At 42.8% G+C, this 27,834-nt stretch overlaps 1 protein-coding gene across 12 annotated transcripts in view; it reads right to left on the bottom strand.

Moving 5' to 3' along the window:
* DMD (dystrophin) overlaps positions 1-27,834 on the bottom strand; it is a 2,362,639-nt gene that overhangs the window by 106,297 nt on the left and 2,228,508 nt on the right. For all 12 annotated transcript variants that reach the window (XM_070783459.1, XM_070783466.1, XM_070783462.1 and 9 more), the window contains one exon: positions 10,602-10,676. In XM_070783459.1, the coding sequence (XP_070639560.1) occupies positions 10,602-10,676 (75 nt within the window). The remainder of the gene's footprint in view (positions 1-10,601; positions 10,677-27,834) is intronic.

The raw sequence follows: 27,834 nt of genomic DNA, 5'->3' as shown, positions 1-27,834 counted from the left end.
CTGGGCTTGTCCTATGGGTCAACCTGGATACCCCATGTTAACATATCAACAATCCCGTAACCTCAGTAGTACACAGACAGGGCGGGTAACTCCTACGTGTCTGCTGACTTTCTGGCCCAGGCAGAAGGTGTCTGTGGGAAGAGGAGGCTGTTGTGGACATCACATCTTTCCACAGGTGGCTTACCCTTCAGGCTGAAGGACTTCTCAAAAAAATCTTTGCCTAGCGAGAAAGTCAATGTGCTTTGATGTAGTTATCTTTGCTGCGAGGGTTAATTCCAGAGACTCTGAGGTTGGCAAGGCATGTTTTGCTAAAACCAGCCACACAATGCAGAGCCTTGATCAAAGTAGTGAAAAGAAGTGACTCACTGTGTTTATGGGTAGCCATGGGTTACAGGTTATCACAGTTGTTTACTGCTAGCAGTAACATTAGCCATTTTTACCTGGTCTCAGTGAGGCCCATGGAGGCCACTGGGTTTGGGATTGGCTATGTAGGGAGACAAGGCAGAATGGGAAAGAATTGATGCCTTCAAATTGTGGTGTTGGAGAAGGCTTCTGAGAGTCCTCTGGACAGCAAGGAGATCAAACCAGTCAATCTTAAGGGAGATCAACCCTGAATAGTCACTGGAAGGATTGATGCTGAAGCCGAAGCTCTGGTATTTTTGTCACCTGATGCAAACAGACGATTCATTGGAAAAGCCCATGATGCTGGGAAAGATTGAGAGCAGAAGGAGAAGGGGGTGTCAGAGGATGAGATGGCTGCACAGCATCACTGATGCAATGAACATGAACTTGGGCAAACTCCAGGAGATGATGAGGGACAGGGAGGCCTGGCATGCTGCAGTCCATGGGGTCGCAAAGAGTCAGACACGATTGGGAGACTGAGCAACAGCAAATATAAGGAGAAGATATCCAGGGCACCAGCAGTTATAAGCAATCCTGGCTGAGACTCTGATGGGTGAGCCCTGGTTTCTAAAGTGCTCTGTGCTCACACTGGTGGTTCTTGATCCAAGAGAGAATGTGCATCCTGTTCTGCCCCTGACAGAGAGAGGGCACTTGGAGCTCGGACTTGGCCTCTCCAGACCCCACCCTGTGGTTGTGACATGTGGCCCTGTTTTAATGTTGTTGGTACATAGTAGTCTTCTCCTTTCTCTTGTAATGAACTGTAGATTTGTAAGGACTCTCATTTTGAGTCCTTATCAACTCTTGAGCTTAACTGTTATACCCAAAGCAATTAGTGCAAGAACTGAGATGGTTTAGAAGGCTGCAACTCATTCTTAGCTGAAAATATGGGTATGGCATTCTTTTCAAAGGAAAAGAAGACTATTCTGATAAAAGGGATGAAAATGAACCACTGATGCTGCTTGTCAAGCTACCCTTGGTCTGAAGTAGTACAGGCTTTGAAATTGGTTATCAATAATACAACTTTCTACTGGAATCTGAAAATGGTAGAATCCGAACTCCAGGAGCCAGAAGAATGGATTAGAAGGGGATGGCAAACTGATGGTTAGTTTGCTAGAAACTAAATTCCTTGGTTGGAGGAGCAAAAGCTTTAAAATTTCAGAATCTCCTTCCATTGAGTTTCAGCCTCTCTGGCCTGCAGGTAGAATTCCAGCCAAAGGAACCTGGGAACTAGCACTTTTGATAAATGGGCTACATCTGTGAGGACAATTACAATTAGAAACATAATTCAAGTGGGGAACTTCTGGCTGTCCCCTAGTTTACCGTAATTTTCCTTTTCAATGCAACACTAGTAGTCCCTGGACTGGGGCTACAGTTGAGAGTCTTAAAGGGTGGTAATATCCTGAAAGAAGAGACTATGACTGCTAGTTGAAAGGTAAGTGCAAGAGTTCCACAGGACTCCTGGGCTGAATTACCCGCTTCTCACACCTCACCTAACTAGGGCTGAACGTAACACATGCTTTGTTGCTTAGTGGATAGGACGGCCCCATCTTTTTCTGTTTGGAACCAGTGGGAGCCCTTATCAAAAAGTGGGGAAAGAAGGACAAGGCAAAGTCCAGGTGTGTCTCATTTTGCTACCACCTAAATGTGGACTAGCACAGTGGCTGAGCCCAGGGAGATATACTCTCTGCGGGGTGGGGAGGACAGGGGTGGGGTGGTGGAGAGACTGGATTAAAATGTAACAATAAGGAAGAAAGGTAAGATTGTTGCTGAAGGGAAGAAAGTCACCTAGAAAGAGGCTTAGAATAAGAGAATAATATGCTCCCTGCCTGGCAAAGACTGAAGGCAGGAGAAGAAGGGGATGACAGAAGATGAGATGGTTGGATGGCATCACCGACTCGATGGACATGAGTTTGAGCAAGCTCCAGGAGATGGTGAAGGACGGGGAAGCCTGGTGTGCTGCAGTCCATGCGGTCACAAAGAGTCGGACAGGACTGAGTGACTGAACAACAACAGTGCTCCCTTTGGCTATGACTCATGCCCCTTTAAAGAGCCAAGACATGTGCAGTACTGCTGGCTAATCTACCAAACACACTGGGTGAAGAGATGGGAGTTCTGACTGTGACCTGGACTGCATCATGTCTTTTGGAGTCTGTTTCACAGGATGTATCTGTCAGTAAGCACCTGCGTGGGAAAGCACCCTATGGGAATATTCACCCAGTCATATCTGGAGAATACTGACATCTCATCATCTGAATGAACACTGCATAGTCATTCATTGCGAAGATGAAGGATTGTAAAAGGTACTGGGTAGAAAGGTATGTGGTAGAAAGTTTAGATGGTATATACCCCATCTGTCATAATATATATGGTTAAAAAAAGCTATTGGCCTCATTGTGTGTGTGTGAGGAGAGCTACAAATGAGTGAAGGGACAATTGGGATGCTTGGATCATTGAGGAAAATGAAGTTGAATTTGGTGGGCCTAATTCCTTGAGATTGAAAAGTCAAAAATTTGGTTGTTTTGTTGTTGTTGTTGCTTAGACCTTCAGATTTATCGCTGATACATTTTCTTCATACCGAAGCTTCCATGTAAATGTCTAGATTACATGGATAATCTGGATGGAATATACATTTACTTTTGAGAGTTTTAAATTCCATTTTAAATAATCAAGTAATCTGTAAATCATAGGTTAAAACTTTTAAGATGTTTCAAATATAGAAGTTAGTTTGACATGAGTAGAATTTATGAGATGTGCTGGGGGAAAATGGAAGGACCAGCATGTTTATGTTAAACACAGAAAGGGATAGAAAGGAACTAAAGGACGATGAGACACCTAATAGCACAGAGGTACCTTAGTACGAAGTGTTTATTGTATATGAAATACATAAGAGGCAGTAATTATACACATGCATATTTAATATTCATGAGAACTTAATTCAGGCAGCCATTAGTGAGAGCCATTCTGCCCCATGTGTCTTCCACTCAAGGAACACAAGTAAATCCCAGGGCCACTGATCAGGTTCATTGTCACACCATAACTGTGGTCTACGGTACACTTGTCTCTGTGTCTTTAATACAGCAAGTTTATATGTCACTGGCCTAAGATGAAAAGCCAGCAATTTGCCATGGATGACTATTGATATTTCTGTGGCATTTTGAAACCAAGGTCCGTTTAGGAGTGACTACTATCCCTACGACATCTGCCTGGGAGACTCAACATTTTTTGCCTCTGAATTGTATTTCCTAGCTATAGTGATGGAGAAGGCAATGGCACCCCACTCCAGTACTCTTGCCTGAAATCCCATGGACGGAGGAGCCTGGTAGGCTGCAGTCCATGGGGTCGCCAAGAGTCAGACACGACTGAGCGACTTCACTTTCACTTTTCACTTTCATGCACTGGAGAAGGAAATGGCAACCCACTCCAGTGTTCTTGCCTGGAGGATCCCAGGGGCGGGGGAGCCTGGTGGGCTGCCGTCTATGGGGTCGCACAGAGTTGAACACGACTGAAACAACTTAGCAGCAGCAGCAGCTATAGTGAAGATGTTACCACACAGTGGCAACATATCTAGTGGAACAAGAGCAGGGGGTCCTTAAAATAAAAGAACCCGAGGAGAATTAGGAGCTGGGAGAGGACTACCTGGCCAGGAAGAATTTTCTTTGAGTGAGAAAAGAGAAACTGATGGAAGAGATCTCCTAGTGCAAAAAGAACACATCAAGGGACTCCAAATCCAGGAGGAAAGAGAAGGATGGAAACTAGAAATGGAAGCAACAATAACTGGAGAGTGGAACCTCCAAGGTTCTCCTTAACAGCATGAGTATCCTGGCTGAGAACTCACCCTTCTTTTCCTTAGTAACTCCTGGTGCTGGACACATTTCAAGCAGGACTACAGTGGGAGAGAACATGTGTTAGTTGCTCAGTTGTGTCTGACTCTTTGTGAGCCCATGGACTGACTGTAGCCCACCATGCTCCTCTGTCCATGGGATTCCCCAGGTAAGAATACTGGAGTGTGTTGCCATGTCCTTCTCCAGGGGATCTTCCTGACACAGGGATCAAACCTGCGTCTCTTGCATTGTACGTGGATTCTTTACTGTCTGAGCCACCAGGGAAGCCCAAAATGGCTCCTATTATGGGAACCCCCTCTCCTTGGGCACCGGTACTGTCAAACCATGGAAGCAGAGAAACTGAGTTTGGCTCTGTCCTCAAGATATTTTGAATTCTGAAACAACAGAGACCTCGGGTTCCTCCAAAATATTGTGCTGTGCTTAGTTGCTCAGTCATGTCCGACTCTTTGCGACCCCCTGGACTATAGCCTGCCAGGCTCCTCTGTCCATCGGGATTCTCCAGGCAAGAACACTGGAGTGGGTTGTCATGCCCTTCTTCAAGGGATCTTTCCAACCCAGGGATCGAACCCAGGTCTCCCACATTGCAGGTGGATTCTTTACCATCTGATCCACCAGGGAAGCTCAAGAATACTAGAATGGGTAGCCTATCCCTCCTACAGGGGAACTTCCTGACCCAGGAATCGAATCGGGGTCTCCTGCATAGCAGGCAGATTCTTTACGAGCTGAACTACCTGGCAAGCCCCCAATATTGGGCTGGTCCAAAAAGTTCATTCGGGTTTCTCTGACCCATCTTCTGGGAAAACCCTAATGAACTTTTTGGTCAGCCCAATAATACATGGCATGTGGGAACAGAGTTTTTGCAGAAAAGGGACCAAATAATTACACTGGCCTCTCAGGTAACTCATGCTGTGAGGCAGCCAGTGGCCATGGAGGCATATCCTGACTGTCACTGTTGCCTGTATGTAGCCTTTTCCTGCAGGAGACTGTAGATCTATTTGTAAGCCATGTTACATGGTGGGTCCTCTCAGTTTTTAGCAACCAAACCCTATCTGATGCCACCTTTCTGTACGTTCACCAAAGGTGAGGTGCCTGGGTCCAGAAGGAGCACCTTTTAAGCTATCTTGTGGGAAGGATGAGTCTGACAATTGTGCCTCTATGCAGACAATTTCAGGCAGTAGAAAATTTCTCCACTGTGTGATTTAGTTGCCGAACAGAAGCAAATTGTTCTCTATTTCTTGTTTGCAGAGTATCTGTCACATTTATCCACTGCAGTATATTTAGCCCTATGGTTTGGGCTCTCTCCAACCCACCACACACTAATAAACTAAATACACGGGTTTTGTTAAGTGCCTTTTTTATTTCTGCTCTTAGAAGTTGGCTATATTTTTAATTTTAGACACCACAAACCTATAGGATGTCATGAGAACCACAGTAGGAGAAAGAAAAAACTCAGATTATCTTCTTTGTAACTTTCAATGGGTTATCAGCCATAGGAACCGGCTTATAAATCCATCTTACCCAGATTTTCTCTTTGTCTCTGCTTTTCTGTCGAGTTTAATTTTCATTCACAATGCCTTGAAAGGCAGTACAGAGTCATGCAACATTAAACCGATTACAAACTGGGGACATTACAGACCAATGATGACGCTCTAGACTTAAACAGCAAACTCTCTACAGTGGATAACATTGTGGTATTCAGGTTTCTGCAGTATTGAAGCTTTGATAGTGCACTGAAAAAATATTAAGACTAAGTGCTTAATGGCAGCAGCATGGCATATTTTCTAAGGCATCTGTAATTCAAACTCTTAACTGGCATCAGGAAATCATTGAGATAACATCATTAATTTTCATTAAAGTAAGAGTTAGTGGAAACGACCTTCGGTTGGAAAAGCTAGCCAGGACAAGTTTTGTTTTCTGACCCCAGACAATAGCTCTTTATCATGGCTTTACAGACATAGAAATGACGAAAAGGCCGGAAGGGAAACCAAAGCATATCTAAAATTAAGGGGAAATTCTGAAATAATCTACTGAACAGTTAAGTAATGTGATCATGCATGTTTTCAATAATAAAAAGATAGGTAAGCTCTTCATTCTGTATTCATACTCCACGTCTGTATTCATACTCCACGTGGAACCCTTCTACCATTCCTGAGAAATTCAGCACTTAATTTAGATAAATACACCCTTATTTTGCCGTGCCTAAATCTTTTTCAAAAATGAGAAAAGTAATGCTGAGAAAGGAAGTGCTGAGAGTTGCACAGTAGTTGAAAAGTGAAAATTTTACATTCTACATTCAGAACTTAACTTTGTTATGAGGTCATAACCACTCGTGGCCAAAATGTTTTATAATATGAGATTCCCCCGTTTGTCCCATGTTTATTGGAAATGTTAACATACAGTGAGATGACGGACAATGAGGTACATTCATGAATGGAAAGACTTTTTGACAGGAGAACTGAATAATGCCTAAATCTGTGAGGAATAGTATGGAAAGGTGGTCCAATCTAGTCAGTTTGGGGGCTTTTTCATAGTATGACCTGGCACAACATATTATCTCTACTGAACTTTTAGGGTCTCACGGGACTGTACACCATAGCACTCTACAGAAGCCATTTCACAGTCGTCCCTTTCTCAGTGGGAGGCACTACCTCTGGGATGGGGCAGAGACAGAAGATGAAAAAGAGGCAGAAGACTTTCTCCACCCGGCCTCTGTCTGACTCCCCCACCCCAAATTACCTCTTTCCAGCTCTGGTACATTCAACAGGTCCCTATGGGAATCATAGGCCCAGGGAGTCCTCTAAAAACCACTTACGCTTAGCAGCTATACAGCTGAAAAGTGATAGCTTCAGAGTTTAACCTATATGGAAATGGAAGCCCAAATCTCCTTTCGTTCACACATCCATTCCGTGAAAACAGATTAAGTCCTTTTCGGTGCCAGGAATCGTGCTGAGCACTGCAGAGACCAAGATAAAGAGGACAGGCCTACCCTCTCCTTCCAAACAATTTTATTTCTAAGCCATGTCTTCTCCATCACATCACCATGTAGAAAATCACACGCCAACAACACTCCTTGACCTCCTTCCTGCTAGCTTCTGCAGACACCCTGGTCACATACCTTCATTCCCAAAGCTTCGGTTGCCAGGGTTCACAGCTCTCGGCCGTGAACTGGGTTCAGCTCAGTCCAGTTTGGGTCCAGTTTGGGGTGATTTCAACATTGGCCGTCATGACTCGTGTGTCACTCTAGCCACTCGGTTCCTTAAGTTCCTCTTTCAGCTGCAGGGAAATGGACATCTAGTCCACCTCCACCACCCATGCAAATGGTCATGTCCTAGAGCCAATCAGCTGACCTGTTCCACTTCCGAAAAACTGCTGAGCTTTGCTGCCGTCTGACCACAACTTCTTGGCCTTCCAGTCACTTCCACACAATCTCTTCCTCTACCTCCCTGAAGCATCTGTTGGCCGCTTGACCACACTACCTCCTAATTACCAGCTTCCACCTGAATTCCCAGCTTCTTCTGCCCAATGTGGACTGGGCAGACAGCATTCCAACCACTTACCCCCTCTTTTGACTAGATCCTCATTTCTCTTGCCCAGCTGGCCTCTGCCCACCTGGAACAAAATCATCTAGCTCCTGGAGAAATTCCCCTGAGGATGGGTGCAGCCCTAAAACACTCAGCCGACGCTGAACTCCAAGATGCTGCTTTCCAAAATAGCCCTCTCCTCAGCCACAGAGGTAAGGCCGACCTCGACTTTCTGCTGTTAACAGCAGCCCAGGAACTCTCCTCCACCTTCACGCTGAAAATGGAGCCCTGTCCACGGGCATCCCTCGCCTGCCTCCCCCAGGTCTCCTCAGTTACCTGGCCCTGCTCACATCCTCTCCTCACCCTACTCACTACCTTGGAAGACAGGCACCCTCTTCCTTCTCGTGGGCCCTGGGTTATCTTCTCCCATCCTCCCAGGACTCATATGTTTTATTATCTCCTCTTCCGTCAACAATGTCCATTTTGTCCTGTCTTCTAATACTCATTGAAATAGACTCAGGTTTCTCTCAGTCTAAATGCATGTACCCTCCATTAACTCCTCCACCTTCCAGCTAACTACTGCCCCACTTCCCTTCACAACCTTTCTCCAAGAATCGTCTCAACCAACTTTCTCTACATCCCCACTTTTCATTGACTTCTAAGCCCACTTCACCTCCTACACCATGTCCCCTAAAACCTCTCCCAAGTTCCTGAGGACCTCTTTGTTGCTCAACCCAATGGACACTTGGGCCCACTTCCTCCTGATCTTCCAGCAGCATCTGAGCCTGGTGGTGGGCCCCTTCTTCCTGCCCGCGTAGTATGTGGTAACATACTCTGTGTGTGTTCCTTTGTAGTCCTCTCTGTACATGGGTCACTCTTGGTCTCAAATATTGTTTTCTTGTTACTTTCCCTCTCCCTAAGCATCTGCACACTCATAATTCCTAAATGTTGCTCATCTGTTTCTCCTGAGCATCACAGCTATGTGTATATGGCCAACCCTGCCAGCAGGCCCACTGTTCATCTCAGTTGAGCACCCGAGTCTCTTCCTTGATCCATCCTCACCAGGCATGTCAAACTTGTCACTAAGGCCTATGAATGCCACCTTGTATTTCTTAAGTCCTCCCAATTTTCTCCATTCCTACTCTGTCAATTCAGGCTACCAGATTGCTGGTTTAGAGGATGGAAACTGCTTGCCGAGTTTCTTCCCCTTCAGGGGTATGCCCCCACACCTCCCTCCACCCCCCCCCCCACCCCCAGCACTGATGCAGGCTCTATCCCACAGCCAGAGTCATCTTCCTAAATGACAGTCTCAACACGCCATCCCACTACATGGCTCCCCACTGATTTCTACATTCTTTAAGTTTTTTGTAATTGGACGATAATTGCTGTACAATATTGTGCTGGTTTCTGCCATCCATCAACATGAATCAGCCATAGGTATACATATGTCCCCTCCCTCCCACCTCCCACCCCAACCCACTTCTCTGGGATATCACAGAGCACTGGTCTGATCTCCCTGGGTCACACAGCAAATTCCCATTGGCCATTTCTCTTACATATGGTGATATATATGTTTCAATGCTAGTCTCTCAATTTGTCCCACCCTCTCCTCCCCACCCTGTGTAACTTAAGTGTAAAAACCTTTCACAGTCTGCCTGGTTCCAGCCGAATATTTCACCACAGCCCCTCCCTGGAGCTCCTGTGTTTTATCATGCTGTGGCATTTTCAGTTCCTGAGTACATCTCTGGACCCCATGCCTCAACACACACTCTGCCTTCTGATGAGAACGCTCCTCCCAGACTGAACTCTACTTACCTTTCTGGACTCACGTGGCTCTTCAAGCAAACCTTCTCAGTACCTCACCCCCACAACTAGCTGTTCTCATGGTACCCCACTCACTGTCATGTGACTAAATATACAACATTCAAACTATCCTTTCACTTTTTCTCAGGTGCCCATAAAGCCTTAATAGAGGCAATCTCATTGCTTAAAAAAAAAAAACAAAAAAAAAAAACAGATTGTAGAGGTTCTTGATGATCTTATATATGTTTACCTATGTCTGTAGACTTCTGGATACCCTATGTGTCCCTCATTAGACTGACTATAGGTTCCATCAGCGTAAGGACTGTGCCTATTTTGTGCTCACATCATCAGCATACACGGGCTCTCAATGACTTAGTAACAGTTACATAAACTCTCTAATGAACCAAGAGTGTTGTGTGACACTCTGGGATTTTTCTTCCCACTGAGGCATGCTATTTAGCAAAAGCAGAAAAACAACCTTGTCGTCATTCTTCTATGACAGCATTGATCTCAACATTAGCATTCAAGCTAAAAAACAATACACATCTCTGAGCTTTGGTTGGCTAAGGCAACCGAGTGCTAATACTTCAAACATTAAACACATTTTCTAAGAAGAAATAAAGGTGGAATGGGGGAGATAATTCAAGTTTCATAAAGATAATTCTGGATGCCAGTGCCATACATTAGAAAATAAAAATGATCAGTCTCTTATCAATTCAACATCAGTAGCTGAGGAATGGTGACAAGAATGATTCTCAACAATTTGACAGAGTAATCTAGATGCCCAGGTCTCCCACACTGCAGGTGGATTCTTTACCAGCTGAGCTACCAGGGAAGCCCTAGAATTGAGCAATCAGGGAAGCCCCAATCTAGATGTACACTAAGCCAAGGAGATTTGAAAAAAAATGAATTCCATGTTACAACTAAACTTGAGAGAGCTATTTCTCCCCTCCTCAAGAGCAAATACCCCAATCATTTTTTTTTTAAAGCAAAGAGTAACTATCAAGTATTTCAAGCACTGGTTCATACTCACAGCAAAGGGCCTTCTGCAGTCTTCGGAGTTTCATGGCAGTCCTATAAGCCGAGAACCTGACATTATTCAGGTCAGCTGAAGAAGAAAGGGGGAAAACAAAGATCATTTGTTATTTCATCAAATAACACAGATAAGCTCCCAATGATCTGCCAACAAAAGGCTAGGGAAAAAAATCTCTTGTATATGCCCCAATTTTGGAAAAGTGAAATTCTGTCAATGTGGGGAAGGAAAAAAAAATGTCTTTTTACTCTTTGATGATCAGGAAAGCTAAGTTCTTTGAGGGACGACAGTAGCATAACCTGCAGGGTGCTCATGTAGTTCTTGTTCCCAAGAGAGAATAGAGGGACACGTATTTATTTCCTAGACTGTAATCTTGGTTCTGTTGTAGTGAGACTTAAAATGTTTTTCCTGTTATTTTATTTTTTTATTGGAGTATAATTGCTTTACAATGTTATGTTCGTTTCTGCTGCACAACAAAGTGAACCAGGTATATCCCTGGTGGCTCTGATGGTAAAAAATCTGCCTGCAATGCAGGAGTCACAGGTTCCTGGGTCGAGAAGATCCCCTGGAGAAGGGCATGGCTACACACTCCAGTATCTTTGCCTGGAGAATTCCATGGTCAGAGGAGCCTGGCGGGCTACAGTTCATAGGGTTGCAAAGAATCAGACACGACTGAGAGACTAAGCATGTACACATATACATGTATCTCCTCCCTCTTGGACCTTCTTCCCTCTCCCCTGAATCCCACCCCTCTAAGTCATGAGCAACGTAAGATTAAAAAGAACAGGGAATATGTCATTGGACTAGCTATGAGAATTTAGCAAACAATCAAGTGGCATATAACATTTTTTCTAATTATCAAAGTTATACATGCTCACTGTGGAAAACAAAGAAATTAAAGGAAAGCATGGAATCAAGTAAATAAATTATCCATAATCTCACTACACAAAGATGTGCACTGTTAACATTTGTAACATTTCTTATTTAACATGTGTATGTGTCTGTGTGTGAGATGTATTTTAAAATATAATTGGCAAAGTTAACTCTCATCCAGGTTTAGGTCTGCCTGATTCCACAGATTCCTTCTATTTAACTCTTCTGCATTTATTTTAAAAGTATATAAGTTGGCAAAGACAGGATAAAAGAGAGCTGGTTTAAAAAGAAGTTCACAAATTCGTGTGTGCACACACACACATTTACTAATCAGAAATGTTTGCTGATCAAAAATTTGGGTGCATGTTAAATATACAAAAATGATATCAGATGTCAATAAGAAAAGTTACAAATCCATATCAGGATGGATATTTGTTTCTGTCCATATTCTGTACTAATAAAAGACACTGCTATATTTTGTTTAAAATCAAGTGAAAAACATTGGGATTACATTTAGCTTTATATAATAAGGTGCAACCATTCTATTATTCTGCACAGATTAACAACTCAACAATTTCTGCTACAGTGGTTTCTACTGTCACTTGTCTATTAAGCCCCAAATCATCTCACCTAGCATAAATCTCTATTTACAAATTTTGCATAAGTCTTAATATACACCAAGCTATATTTCTTTTCTTGTATTTTTGTGCATTTATGTTTCATAAACCCAGCTCCAAAAAGCTCCTTGAAGACCAGTACCCTGTCCCCAACTTCTGTTGTATTTCCTGGTGACTTAACATACAACTGTTCTCTGAGAATGCAGGTCTAATACAGCTCAGGGACTCTGACAAACTGAATGAATAAAAGAATGGAAAAAATACTGGCAAACATGACTAATAACCATAAACAAATGGCACCCACAGAACCAATTCTAACTGGAGATTAGGAAAGGGAAATAATTTAATCCATATCCAAGTTGATGGGTCAACATTATTAGATTGATGGCCTTTGAAGAGATCAAATATAATAAGCTAAAATGAAATTAGGGGAAAGAAAAACAAGGTCTGCAATTTACTTTGAAATATCCAACATAAATGCCAAAAAGCAGACAATACTAAATGGTGGCAAGGATGTGGAGTAACTGGAACTCTCTCTCATACATTGTTGGTGGGAATACAAAACAGTATGACTACTTTGGACAATCTGGTTAGCAATTTCTCATGAAATTAAACAAACATCTATCTTATTACCCAAAAATCTACTCCTAGATAGTCACCCCAAAGAAATAAAGACATGTCACAAAAAGATGTCTATGCGAATGCCCAGAGTAGCCTTCATCCATAAGAGCCAAAAACTGGAAAGAAAACTATAGTAGAATGAATAAACAAATTGTGGTACAGTCACACAATGGGAATTCTACTCTGTAATAAAGAGGAACTAACTACTGACAATGCAACAATGTGAGCCGATTTGAAAAATGTTACCCTGGGTAACAACACAAAGAGTAAAAAAATATACTGTTTGATTCCATTTATATGAAATCCTAGAACAGGTTAATCTCACCTATACTGACAGAAAGCAGGTAGATGGTAGCCAGGAGTGGGGAGGGGGTGGGTAACTAACTGAAAAGAACACAAGGCTATTTTTTATGTGATTAAAATGATATTTATCTTGACTGTTATGAAGGTCACTTGAGAGTATATACATTTTATTGTATTTATGTATGCCTTGTATGGATATGAGAGTTGGGCCATAAAGAAGGCTGAGCATCAAAGAATGGAAGCTTTCAAACTGTGGTGTTGGAGAAGACCCTTGAGAGTCCCTTGGACTGCAAGGAGATCAAACCAGTCAATCCTAAAGGAAATCAACCCTGAATATTGATTGGAAGGACTGATACTGAAGGTCCAATACTTTGGCTCCCTGATGTGAAGAGCTGACTCACTGGAAAAGACCCTGATGCTGGGAAAGACTGAGGGCAGTAGGAAAAGGGGGTGACAGAGGATGAGATGGCTGGATGGCATCACCAGCTCAACAGACATGAGTTTGAGCAAGCTCTGGGAGATAGCAAAAGACAGGGAAGCCTACTGTGCTACAGTCCATGGGGTTACAAAGAGTCTGACACAACTTAGTGAATGAACAACAACAAATGCCTTAATAAAGTAGATTTTAAGAGTTAAAAAGAAATCCTCCCCTGGACAGAGTAGAATGATGTATGTGTGTGTTAGCTTAGCTATGCTGCAGAGGCGGTCAGTTGTCTTAATCAGGAAAGCACACTCCAGGGGTGGCTGGCTAGCAATTAATCAAAAACCCTCACTCCAGAGGCTGCCACTGTAAAAGCCTGAGTTATATTTAGCTCATGTTACACCTAAAATCCTATTAATACATCTAGGATCCTAATTAATGTGAGAGGGGCTTGTGTTAGTGATATTCGTAGTTTACAAAATACAAGGACTGCTGCAAAGGGTTTAGAAACATGCCCTGCCCTTACGTTAATGGGGTGTGAGAAGAATCTAGCAGGCCCTCTACCTTTCAAAGTGGTGCAGTAGGCTGGATTCCAAGAGCTCCAGCTGTAGTTCTGGGACTCTTGGTTGCCTGAATTCAATTAGACGGCTGACAGAATCCTGCTGTTGTAGCAGTGGTTCACCAACTTGAGTGTACATCAGATACACCTGGAGGGCTGGTTAAAAACCCGGATTCCCAGGCCCCACGTGCAGATTTTCTGATTCTTCAGGTCTACAGCGGGCCTGAGGATCTGCATCTCTAACATGTTTCTAGGTCACTGCTGATGCTGCTGGTCCAGGGACCACACTTTGAGAACCATCGTGTTAAGGACCGTGGCAGATGTGGATTGCAAGGCTCTCGTCCCAAGCTCTCCAAAGGCAGAGTTGGGACTTCACGGAGTCTTAAGCACGGGCTTTAAAATTGTTTTCTGCTCTGTGACTAGTAAGTGTTCATAGGTGACAAATCTTGTTCTAAGACCTGCTTTGGTTAGAAACTGGTAGCCAAGATATGGCTAAGAAGGCAGCCCACACCTCTGTATAACCACAGTGGCTCCCAACACCTATTGACCCAAGAGAACCTGGGCAGATCCTTTTTACCCCAATTATGATTTGAGGAAACAATGGCATCAGCATCTCTTCTGACCTTGTTAGAAATGCAGATTCCCAGGGCCCACCCAGCTCTGTGAACCAGAATCAACATTTTAACAAGATCCCCAGGTGACTGACCTATACCTTCAGGTATAATTGAGTCTTTGTTGTTGTTTAGTCGCTAGCTTGTGTCCGACTCTTTGCAATCTCATAGACTGTAGCCTGCCAGGCTTCTCTGTCTACGGACTTCTCCAGGCAAGAATACTTCGATGGGTGCTATTTCCTCCCATAGGAAATAGCAGGGGATCTTCCCCACCCAGGGATTGAACCCCAGTCTCTTGTATTGCAGGCAGATTCTTTATCACTGAGCCACCAGGGAAGCCCTCAAATGAGTCTTTAATTATACATTTTAATACAGTTTCTTGTTTCACGTTAAAAGTTCAAGTATAAACTCTGTATAGAGACCTGTGTTGTCTTTTGTTTTTCTATCTTTCTACATTCCATTCTGTGGGCTTGTGGATTATTTAATGACCATTATAGGCAATTGGGGAGAAGGCAATGGCACCCCACTCCAGTACTCTTGCCTGGAAAATCCCATGGACATGGATGGAATAGCTTGGTGGGCTGCAGTCCATGGGGTTGTTAGGAGTCAGACACGACTGAGTGACTTCACTTTCACTTTCATGCAATGGAGAAGGAAATGGCAACCCACTCCAGTGTTCTTGCCTGGAGAATCCCAGGGACGGGGGAGCACTCCAGTGTTCTTGCCTGGAGAATCCCAGGGACGGGGGAGCCTGGTGGGCTGCCATCTCTGGGGTCACACAGAGTCGGACACGACTGAAGTGACTTAGCAGCAGCAGCAGCATAGCCAATTAGACCAAAACTTCATCTCTAGATTATATTTGTGGGTCTCTTGTTTATGATGAACACTAATAAAATAAATTAAAGGTGTCCTACCCTCTTTCTGATTTTCCAAGGTGTATTCAGAATTCAGAACAAGTGGTCTAAATAAGGTCAGAAGCTCCATCCAACCCTCAAGAATTGGCAAATTCCAGGAGCTAGAGATCCAAGTGGGAGAGGCAAGGATGATGTGATTCTTTCAGGGTGTGGCTCATGGTAGAATACTATCAGAGACAAGCATCTGGAACATTCTTGCTCCAGCAGCACTCTCAGCTTCCCTAAAGCAGTTCAAACATTCTTCCCTCTCAAATCCTTCTAAATATGGCACATTCTGCCTGGAGTCGATCCACTGTGACACCCTTTCAAGCATTCCCTCCAACACAATGCAGAGAACAAGCCTTCTGCCACCAGTTTCCCATGTAGCATGGTCCAACTAATGAGCACACAGTGATTCAGGAATACCACAAGACGGGAACAGGGAAAACATCTAGTTTTCATCATACTGCGACAGAAGCCATGCAGATTTATAGATTTATATCCAGTAACCATCAGTGAATTTCAACGGAGTTCTGGTTTCCTTAAAAAGTCCTACTCCAGAGAGATAACCATCTGTGTTGTCTGAATCCGCATGTTTTGCTAGGAATTGGCAGCACCATTCCCTCTGGCTTACAGCTGGTCGCCGCCACCTTGTGAAAATGTGGAGGACACACACTGAAACCTCAAGATTCGGTACAGCTGCGGACTCTGTGACACGGTCCCGAGCTGAGGCTGGGGCTGATCACATAGCTAAAGTATGCATGTGAAATGTAGCTTAAAAGGAGAAGGCAATGGCAACCCACTCCAGTACTCTCGCCTGGAAAATCCCATGGACAGAGGAGCCTGGAAGGCTGCAGTCCATGGGGTCGCTAAGAGTCGAACACGACTGAGTGACTTCACTTTCATTTTCCTTTCATTCATTGGAGAAGGAAATGGCAACCCACTCCAGTGTTCTTGCCTGGAGAATCTCAGGGACGGAGGAGCCTGGTGGGCTGCCGTCTATGGGATCGCACTGAGTCGGACACGACTGAAGCGACTTAGCAGCAGCAGCATAGGATTCAAACTCAGGTCTGTCTTTCTCCAAAGCCCATGTAAGGATAAAAGGTAATGATGGTAAACATCTGACTAAAAGTACATCACAGAAATCACTAAAAGCCTTGAGATCTTAGTGACAACTTGGAAAACAGTGACAGCACAATTGTTAGTTCCTCATTAAGTTGGAAAAAATTTCTAACATGCAGAAGTCGAAGTTCAGGCCCTCATCAGTGTTTAAAAAAAAAAAAAGAAAAGAAAAGAAAAGAAAATTCAAATAAACAAAGACATTTCTGTCCAAAAAAAAAAAAAAAAGAAATATAGCTTAAAGTCCCAGTGCCCATCCCCCATGGGAGGCCAGCCTCCACTTTCCCCGGGAGCTGGTTTTCCAGGACTCTGGCCCAAGCTATGAGGAGCTCACTAGCTCTCACAACTGGAACTTGAAAAGTGAACAAGTGTGACTACCCAAGAAATGAGTTACAACATGTTTGCATGGCAGTTGATAGGAAGCGCACTTTAGGGCACTCAACATGCTGAACTGTACATTCCTCTTCTTCATGATTTATTTTATCCAGGGCTGGTTCTGGTCTAAAAATGGAGAAAGTAGAAACTTAAGGAACAAAGGGAACAATTACATCATCTACCCTCTCAAGTTGGATCACCAGCTACTAAAGTGATGGTCCATTTGGCTCTTACTGTGAGGCACAGAACAGACAACAGGTTTTGTTGCACCTTTTTTAAGCCAATGAATTTCCCTTGGCTATGCTAAATGTTTCTTCCCTGGTGGCTTAGACTGTAAAGCGTCTGCCTACAATGCTGGAGACTTGAGTTCAATCCGTGGGTTGGGAAGATCTCCTGGAGAAGGAAATGGCAACCCACTCCAGTATCCTTGCCTAGAAAATCCCATGGACGGAGGAGCCTACGGTTGCATGGGGTTGCAAAGAGTCGGACACAACTGAGCAACTTCACTTCACTTCTGTCATATAACTTTCACTTTCATTCTGTGGAGGATAGTGGTGGAAGGTGTCAAATTCACCAGAAAAGAGGAATGACCGATCAAGTCTGAGCCATAAATCTACACATTGTTGGACATGCTCTTGCAAAAAGATTGAAAAACACCTCAGCATTTTAAAGTCAGGGGAGAATTTGGAAAATATTGTAAAAATAAAACAGTAAGCCCCCTCACTTTAATTTTACAGCTGGTTCCTACCTTTTCATCATACTTCAAAAACCTGCTACCAAGGAATGAACTGAGGTCTAGAATTTAAAACAAGGAGTATTTGGTCCAACTTTCCAGTAGCTTGTGGGCACTTTTTAGAAAGGCCCAAAGTTTTAGTATGTTTATCTATTAGATAGAATGACAATGACCCCCATAAATGTAATGAGTGGAAAGAGCTGGATGGCTCAAGATTATTCCAACAGATAAATGAGTGGTGTGGTCTTTGTTTCCTATCAACTCTGCCAAATCACTCAGGTGATTATGAGTGAAAAATAAAGTTTAGAGGAATTATGATGTTTTTTCATATAGTTCCAACTTCAGAGGTTTGCATATGTGAATTAAACTACTACTGCCTATCTGTTTTAATCAATTTCCAAATTTTCTAAAGATGCCAAAACAAGGTAGTCTCCTCTCATACCCCTTCTAATATAGAAAGGTGGGTGATTTGGGGAATTCCCTGGTGGTCCAGTGGTTATGACTGTGTGCTCACTGCCAAGGGCCAGGGTTCAGTTCCTGGTTAGGGAACTAAGATCCCACAAGCTGAGTGGTGTGGCCAAAAACAAAAACTAAAGATTTTAAAATATAATAATATATCTCCAATCCCCCAGCCTCAGTATTCCTATAGAAGAATGGACTCTCCACACAATAAGCATTATTCTTGCCAGCTCAAAGTCACTAGGACAGACGAGAACCATAGATAAGTCTTTATAAGGCTTGAGACTAATGGAGTAATTTCAACCAAGTCTGTCTTGAAAGCAAATTGAATCAAGATGTCTAGGCTTCAGAAGTCTTAAGAGTACAATGTAAAATTATGGGGAAGTCTTCAAAAACTCTTCAACAACACGGGGGATTTCTGCAACATATCTTGAAAGAATTAGCTGAGAGAGAAGAGGTTCATTAACACATGATGGTCTATAATTTTTTAGATATATTAGAGGCCTTTTAAAATCTAAACTCCTTTAAACCTCATCCTCAACACTGAGCTTTACTTAAATGGGGAAAAAAATAAACCTACAGAGAGATAAACAGGAATGACACATTCATACTTGCATAACTTGCAGTAAGTCGAGTCTGTGAATTTATAATTCCTATCAAGTTATGTTTCCAGATGAGAAACAGTATTACTTTATTCACTACCAGTTACTCTCCAGAATACTTTTTCTCTGAAAAATGAAGAGAAGCAATAAAAGACCCAGAGTCACACAAATGTTAGAAGACTTAGAATTCTGAAGGAGAGAAACAAACCAAACCCAATAAAAAATAAGGAAGTTCAACTGAGAAATAAAAGATAGCATGAAATCCTGACTGTGGGTTGTTCAAGACCTTTCTGGCTCCTGCATCTCACTTGGCCTTCCTAACACAATCTTACTATTTCTTAGCAACACTGTGCTCCTGGAAGAGCAGAAATTAAAATGAGCTTTGCTTCTTGTTTGCTGCTCTGGTAAAAGGTTTGTTGAGAAAGCAGTTTCTGTAACAAATGGCCAATGTAAAGTTCTTGGGGGAGGGGGTGGGAGGGAAACCGTGTATCTTAAATACCATTTCTGGGCCCGAATTCTACCTCCCCCCCACGCCCGATAATGGAGAAGGGACTCATGTGGACACTGCTGTGCCATGTTCCTTTTACTTAAGTTTCAGATCAGAAAGAGTCTGGGCTCCAACTCTCAAACCCTGCCCACCAGAAAAATGTATAAAAAAATAATATTGATTCAAAAAGACTGTTTAGGCTAAACCAGTTTACAGCTCTTTAAAAGACATCCACCAAATAAGAACAAATGTACAAGTACAGAGAACAGAGTAGCGGTTAGCAGAAGGCAAGGAGGGGACAGGGCAAAATGAGCTAAGAAGATCAACTAGTATGGTGGCAGACAGAAACTAAATTTGGGGGGATGAGTACGTAGGGTAGGGTATACAGAAGTAGAAATACAATGTTGTGCACTTGAAACTCATAATGTTATACACCAATGTTACTCAAGGTAAAAAATAAAGATATCCATCTAATCATCATCCTTTCACCTATCCTTTCAATGCTTATTGAGAGTGAGGACAAAGGGAGACACAGGCCAGGAAGGCCTCTCTGAGAAAGTGACATTTAAGCAGAGATGAAGAGTGATGGGAGTTGGCTATGTGAAGAGGAGGAAGAGCAAAGCAAGATGAAAGTCAGCACGTTTGAAAAAAGCTCTTCAGCAGAAAAGACTGTAGACCATTAAGACTCCTAAGAAAGCCCAGGCTGATGAAGAATGGCCCCAACTAAGACCTACCAGGTAGACAGGGGCAGGGCCCCTTTAGGGCCCTGCATATCATGGTAAGGAACTAGGTCTCAGAACTTCCAGGTAAACGTGGCAGATGGAACAGAGTCATTTATTTCTCATTTCTGAAACTACTAGGATGACAGAAAAAAGAATGGAGATTGACATCTACCTAAAAGAAAAGAGACAAAATTCGAGACGAGACGACAAGAGACCAAAGCTCCAGAGCCTCAGAAGCTCAGAAGGTGACTGGATGGTAGCTGATTTGGGAGAAATTGCAAGCCTAAATTCATGTGAGGTGGGCCAAGCATTCCAGTCTCCCCCTGCTTCACCCTGCCAGGAGGCTGGAGGGTTAATCTCAGAAAAAGGTGCACCAGACGTGGAGGCAGCAGGAGTAACTAAACCTGGGAGTGAGGTAAGGCCCTGAAAACAGAGGGGTCGAGTGCCGTGGCAGCACACTCGAAGAACGTAAACCCTACTCCCAAACTCCAGACTGTGCCTTTTCTCCTTCAGTCAAGCCACTGGAAAAGCTTTTCTAGCTAAGCACTTCCTTATTTGCCATCCTTACCGTCAGCCAGAAGGAGCTTCAATCAGCAAGGTCTCTAAACTGACCCTCCTTCTCTGATCAGCCTTCCCTGTCATCTGCTTCATGCTCCAATTAGAACCACACTAAATCAAGCCAATCTGCAAGGAGACCCAACCAGTCCATCCTAAAGGAAATCAGTCCTGAGTATTTATTAGAAGGACTGATGCTGCAGCTGAAACTCCAATACTTTGGCCACCTGATGCGAAAAGCTGACTCATTTGAAAAGACCTTGATGCTGGGAAAGACTGAGGGCAGGAGGAGAAGGGAACGACAGAGGATGAGATGGTTGGATGGCATCACCGACTCTATTGACATGAGTTTGAGTAAGCTCTGGGAGTTGGTGATGGACAGGGAGGCCTGGCGTGTTGCAGTCCATGGTGTTGCAAAGAGTTGGACATGACTGAGCGACTGAACTGAACTGAAATCAAGCCAAAGCTCTTTCCTTCTGGTTTCCTTTTTTTTTTTTTTTTTTTTTTTAAGATTTTCTTTTTTGGCCGTTCCGGGTCTTCATGACTGCTCAGCACTTTTCTCTAGCTGCACCGAGCGGGGGCTCCTCTCTCTAGTTGGTGCTTGGGCTTCTCATGTTGTGGATGGCGGGCTCAGTAGTTGTGGCTCGCGGGCTTAGCTGCCCCACAGCATGTGGAATCTTCCCAGTCTAGGGATCAAACCTGTGTCCCCTGCACTGGTAGGTAGACTCCTATCCACTAGGGAAGTCCCTCTGGTCTTCTTCTTGATGAGAGACTAACAGTCACACAGTCCCCATTCATCACTGGGATGAATGGTATTATTACCTTTCTCTGTCTCAGAACCTTCAGTCACTGGTCTCGCCTGAGTTCCTCAAGCCTAATGTGGGGCCACTCAACTAACCCACACAACCATCAGAACTATACAAACTTCTAAAATTAGCCCAGTCTCCTTCAACTCTGTTCTCAACTCCACTAATTAACCAACCCTTCCACACTCTCTTCATAAATGAACACACTTTGCAGAGTCTCCAGGGCAGAGATAGCTTAATTACATTTTATACTTTATAATACATGTGAGACATTTAAAAATGATCCAGTGTGACTTGATTTTTATTCCTTTGTACAATTTTTCATACAACCAACTTCACAGTTTAAAGAAAAATCTGTGCCCTAATTGTGGGGGGCTGGAAAACCATACTTTCTTTGTAATAGAGTTGACACTACCTATTTCAAATCTACTGGCCTTCTCACGGTTAGGGAATTTGTGGTAAATCTACTTTCATGATAAAAATAAACAGCAGCAAATGTCCTCATTTCCTTTAATGCTAGTCTCATCTTTGTTTCCAGTTTTAGAATGGCTCAACCAGATTTTCCTACACTCTAACATTCCAACCCTGATTGCACCTCAGCTTACTTATTTATTTCTCCACTCTTATCGCTCAAGATTTCGACATATGGTCTTTCTCCCCAAACTGCAATCTCTTTCAATGATTTCTCCAGTAACCATAGATCCAAGGCCAGTAACTGGCTGAATTTAGTCTGCAGAACTGTTTTTTTGGGGGGTTTTATTTGGTTGGTTTTGGCTCCTCTAATGGTTTTTTAACTTGCTGAATGATTGGCCAACAGAGGTCTGTAGACTTCCCATGGTCTTGTTTCTCTGGAAGAACCTAAAGACTCACATTCTTGCATGTCAATGAGGGAAGCTGAGGCCAAATTAGCCCTAACAGAAGCTTTTCAGGTTGCCCCAGTTCCCACCCAGCCACCAATTTGGCTCCAGGAGGCATTTCTTTTACAAGTCTTGCCTCAGATCACTCCCTATCCTCCCCCCAGATTTACTTTTACTCTCTTTTTCATGTCTATGTCAACGTTTTTACAGTCAAGTTCCTCCAATAACTAGCTGTTATCTGGCTTTCACTCAAATGACGCTGTGGAAACATTTCTTACTGGGTTTTCCCAAAATTTTCCAGCTATTAATTCCCACCTTTTACTAACGCATTCAAACTAAATGACCGTGCCACTAAAAATACTGCCTCAATACACGAGTACAAGAATGGATGGGAAGACAGAACCAAAATCTGAAACTAGTCTAACTATCTTTCATGAAGCAACCATTACTTAAACATTTTAAAATCAGCAATTCACATTTATTGAAGCATCCACTGTGGGCCTAAGTATATCCTAAGCTCAGGGCTTAAAGTTTCAGGCTTCTAAAATCCTGGAAAAAACACAAAGATAAATTATTTACTCACATAAAAATCAATATGTATTTCCTTGGTGTCTGTGAAGTGCCAAGCAGTATACACATAGAAAACTTTGGTTATGTGAGCATGCTTTTGTACATTCAGAAATACATACTGCAGAGCCGTGATTTTTTATATATCAAACACAAAATTAGTTTCCATCATGACATACACTATTCCACTGAACATTTTTAAGATTAATGAACTTGAAAAACTTTCCATTAAGCCATGTTATTTATGAATCTGATTAATTTCTAAGTTAGCTCACAAAGGTTTATTTACTGCTACTGCTGCTAAGTCGCTTCAGTCGTGTCCGACTCTGTGCAACCCCATAGACAGCAGCCCACCAGGCTTCCCCGTCCCTGGGATTCTCCAGGCAAGAACAGTGGAGTGGGTTGCCATTTCCTTCTCCAATGCATGAAAGTGGAAAGTGAAAGTGAAGTTGCTCAGTCGTGTCCGACTCTTAGTGACCCCATGGACTGCAGCCTACCAGGCTCCTCCGTCCATGGGATTTTCTAGGCAAAAGTACTGGAGTGGGGTGCCATTGCCTTCTCCACAGGTTTATTTAAGATTTATTTAAATACTCAATATACAATAAAAATCCTGTCTATAGCAATACTGGTAAAAATGAAAGATATAACTAACTACAAGTAGCTTTATCATTCATTCTTTTACTTGAGGAAGAAATGATGGGACAGGGAATGGAGATTTCTGGACAGCTTGTGCTGTGTTTCGTATCACTGACACCGAAGGGCAGTAGATATTGGTGATCAATAAATGGTTTGAATTGGATGAGATTTGGAAAGGAAACTCCCTAATTTCACCAGATTTAACCTGCTGGTGACACTGATACCACATGTGATTTTTCTTCAAATAACATCACTTCCCATTGCGCTGGGTGAATCACTACAGCCTGAGCTTGGGCTTCTCTTTTGAAACACACATAACAAAGATATCAAGACCTCCCCCAGAGATCAAGGAGTTGGAACAAAAGGAGAAAGAACAAAGGTTATCTACAGAGAATGCTTGTAATCTAGAAAGATGACTCAGCCATATCTAGCTGTGGCAGATTCTGTAGGTTGGTTCACTCAATACTCATTTTCAAAGTCTTTTTCCACTACAAAGTCTGGAGGATCTCAATTCTTTAATCCACCAGTGGCAAACAGGCAGACGTGAAAAGAAAGAAAGTGAAGTCACTCAGTCGTGTCCAACTCTTTTCGACCCCATGGACTGTAGCCCACCAGGCTCCTCCATCCATGGGATTCTTCCAGGCAAGAGTACTAGAGTGGGTTGCTATTTCCTTTTCCAGGGGATCTTCCTTCTCTAGGGATCAAATCCAGGTCTCCTGCATTGCAGGCAGATGCTTTACTGTCTGAGCCACCAGGGAAGCCCCATGTAGACATGGCTTTGGTCAATGCTTAACAAGGTATCTGCTGGGAAAGGTTTCCTTTTCCAAAATGAAAGACAAAGAGCCTGAGCTGGAGAAGGTCCTTTCTCCTTCCTGCCTGAGGGGCACCCATCATTAAGCTACTAGGAGGTCAAAGGTCACTCACTAAAGATGCTACAGCAGAACAGAGGCCCAGATCTCTGATGCCATCACTGAACTCTGCCTTAGCTCTCTACTGTCTCTAGGTTGTTTGTTATTAAAAAACAGCAACAACAACAACAACAACAACTCCTCTGTGGTTAAGACACAACCAGTCAGATGTTTTGTTACTTGCAGCAAATGTATTTCTGACTGACACATTAATCGAACTATAAGCAACAAGACACAGAATACCAAATAGAGAGCACCATTTTTTCCCTTGCAATTCTCCTTGGGGTAGAGGAAGAAAGCAGTAAAGAGATCTTGGATCAGAGTTCCCCATTCTTGCTACCAAGTGGTGCCACTGATGTAGTTAATTTCATGTTTAAAACAATGTTACAATAGAGGGCTTATATGGCTAAGGCTAGACATAAATAGATCTGCAGAACATCCAACAAGGCATTTATTTTGAATGAGGCTATCACAAATCTGTTTCCCCATCTATTTCCCATGAAGTGATGGGACCAGATGCCATGATCTTAGTTTTCTGAATGTTGAGCTTTAAGCCAACTTTTTCACTCTGCTCTTTCACTTTCATCAAGAGGCTTTTTAGTTCCTCTTCACTTTCTGCCATAAGGGTGGTGTCATCTGCATATCTGAGGTTATTGATATTTCTCCTGGCAATCTTGATTCCAGCTTGTGCTTCTTCCAGCCCACCGTTTCTCATGATGTACTCTGCATAGAAGTTAAATAAGCAGGGTGACAATATACAGCCTTGATGTACTCCTTTTCCTATTTGGAACCAGTCTGTTGTTCCATGTCCGGTTCTAACTGTTGCTTCCTGACCTGCATATAGGTTTCTTAAGAGGTAGGTCAGGTGGTCTGGTATTCCCATCTCTTTCAGAGTTTTCCACAGTTTATTGTGATCTACACAGTCAAAGGCTTTGGCATAGTCAATAAAGCAGAAATAGATGTTTTTCTGGAACTCTCTTGCTTTTTCCATGATGCAGCAGATGTTGGCAATTTGATCTCTGGTTCCTCTGCCTTTTCTAAAACCAGCTTGACCATCTGGAAGTTCGCAGTTCACCTATTGCTGAAGCCTGGCTTGGAGAATTTTGAGCATTACTTTACTAGCGTGTGAGATGAATGCAATTGTGTGGTAGTTTGAGCATTCTTTGGCATTGCCTTTCTTTGGGATCGGAATGGAAACTGACCTTTTCCAGTCCTGTGGTCACTGCTGAGTTTTCCAAATTTGCTGGCATATTGAGTGCAGCACTTTCACAGCATCATCTTTCAGGATTTGAAATAGCTCAACTGGAATTCCATCACCTCCACTAGCTTTGTTCGTAGTGATGCTTCCTAGGGCCCACTTGACTTCACATTCCAGGATGTCTGGCTCTAGGTCAGTGATCACACCATCGTGATTATCTGGGTCGTGAAGATCTTTTTTGTACAGTTCGTGTATTCTTGCCACCTCTTCTCAATATCTTCTACTTCTGTTAGGTCCATACCATTTCTGTCCTTTATCAAGCCCATCTTTGCATGAAATGTTCCCTTGGTATCTCTAATTTTCTTGAAGAGATTTCTAGTCTTTCCCATTCTGTTGTTTTCCTCTATTTCTTTGCACTGATTGCTAAGGAAGGCTTTCTTATCTCTTCTTGCTATTCTTTGGAACTCTGCATTCAGATGCTTATATCTTCCCTTTTCTCCTTTGCTTTTCGCTTCTCTTCTTTTCACAGCTATTTGTAAGGCCTCCCCAGACAGCCACTTTGCTTTTTTGAATTTCTTTTCCGTGGGGACGGGCTTGATCCCTGTCTCCTGTACAATGTCACGAACCTCCATCCATAGTTCATCAGGCACTCTATCTATCAGATCTAGTCCCTTAAATCTATTTCTCACTTCCACTGTATAATCATAAGGGATTTGATTTACGGGAAACAGTGGAAACAGTGTCAGACTTTATTTTTCTGGGCTCCAAAATCACTACAGATGGTGACTGCAGCCATGAAATTAAAAGACGCTTACTCCTTGGAAGGAAAGTTATGACCAACCTAGATAGCATATTCAAAAGCAGAGACATTACTTGGCCAACAAAGGTCCATCTAGTCAAGGCTATGGTTTTTCCAGTAGTCATGTATGGGTGTGTGAGTTGGACTGTGAAGAAAGTCGAGCACCGAAGAACTGATGCTTTTGAACTGTGGTGTTCGAGAAGACTCTTGAGAGTCCCTTGGACTGCAAGGAGATCCAACCAGTTCATTCTAAAGGAGATCAGTCCTGGGTGTTCTTTGGAAGGAATGATGCTGAAGCTGAAACTCCAGTACTTTGGCCACCTCATGCGAAGAGCTGACTCATTGGAAAAGACTCTGATGCTGGGAGGGATTGGGGGCAGGAGGAGAAGGGGATGACAGAGGATGAGATGGCTGGATGGTATCACTGACTCGATGGACGTGAGTCTGAGTGAACTCCGGGAGTTGGTGATGGACAGGGAGGCCTGGCGTGCTGCAATTCATGGGGTCGCAAAGAGTTGGACACGACTGAGTGACTGAACTGAACTGATCACAAATCTGATTTGGCTCAGATATGAGGATAAGAATTTTTAAATATACTAGTTATTTCTCTGAAAATTAATGTCTACATATATATGAACACATATAAGTAACTCATTTTTCATTAACTCTTTAGACATTGTCATATCTTTCTCTCTTCATTAGTGTAAAATCTCCTTAGAGCCAAGTAGCATCTTTCCTTATTTGTCACCCTTTTTTTAAAAAATATAAATTTATTTATTTTAATTGGAGGTTAATTACTTTACAATATTGTATTGGCAAAACCAATACTCATCACTCTTAAGACAAATGTTATTTTAAAAAACTGTTTAGCTTTGGTAACTTTCAACTATTCAGAAGCCTTAAAACTCAGATTAAGACTTTGTAGTTGATCCTTTATGTAATTGTCAGTTTTTGCTTCTAATTGAAAGTGATTTGCATCCTCCCTCTGCCTCTCTTCATTCTCTGGTCCCCAATCCCCACCCATGTCCATTCCCTTCAATATCACTGTGAAGAAAATAGATGCCAAAATGGACATCAGTGGAAATCTGACCCTAATTAGCATGGGAAAAACAAATTAATCTTTTCCAAAACTCTCTTTTGGTAACTGGTACTCACCACTTAATCTTATTAGGGAAAATAAACTGTTTGGGTTTCTATTATTGTTGTTATTATTTGATAAGTGGAAGGAGATAATGTGTTAAATCCTTAAGCATGGATAGTTAGTCCAAGCTAGTACACAATTCAAGCTATTTAAGTGACCAGGAACATAGTAAACTGTGCTGCTTTCTAGTTGGAGGTGGGGGAGGGTGTGGGGAATGGGTGATGTGACTCAAACTGCCCATGCATGCAGAAGCCTCATTAGAGTATGATGTTTATAAAAATAAAGTATGTTTCAGCTTTATGTGTTACTTTTTCTGGAGACCAGATACTAGTCCTTTTAAAGATGCTAATATAGAAATCATTCTCAAGAAG

Source organism: Bos indicus, chromosome X (genome assembly GCF_029378745.1).
Source record: "Bos indicus isolate NIAB-ARS_2022 breed Sahiwal x Tharparkar chromosome X, NIAB-ARS_B.indTharparkar_mat_pri_1.0, whole genome shotgun sequence".
In the NCBI taxonomy this organism is placed as follows: Eukaryota; Metazoa; Chordata; class Mammalia; order Artiodactyla; family Bovidae; genus Bos; species Bos indicus.
This window is presented reverse-complemented; position numbering and strand designations above follow the sequence as displayed.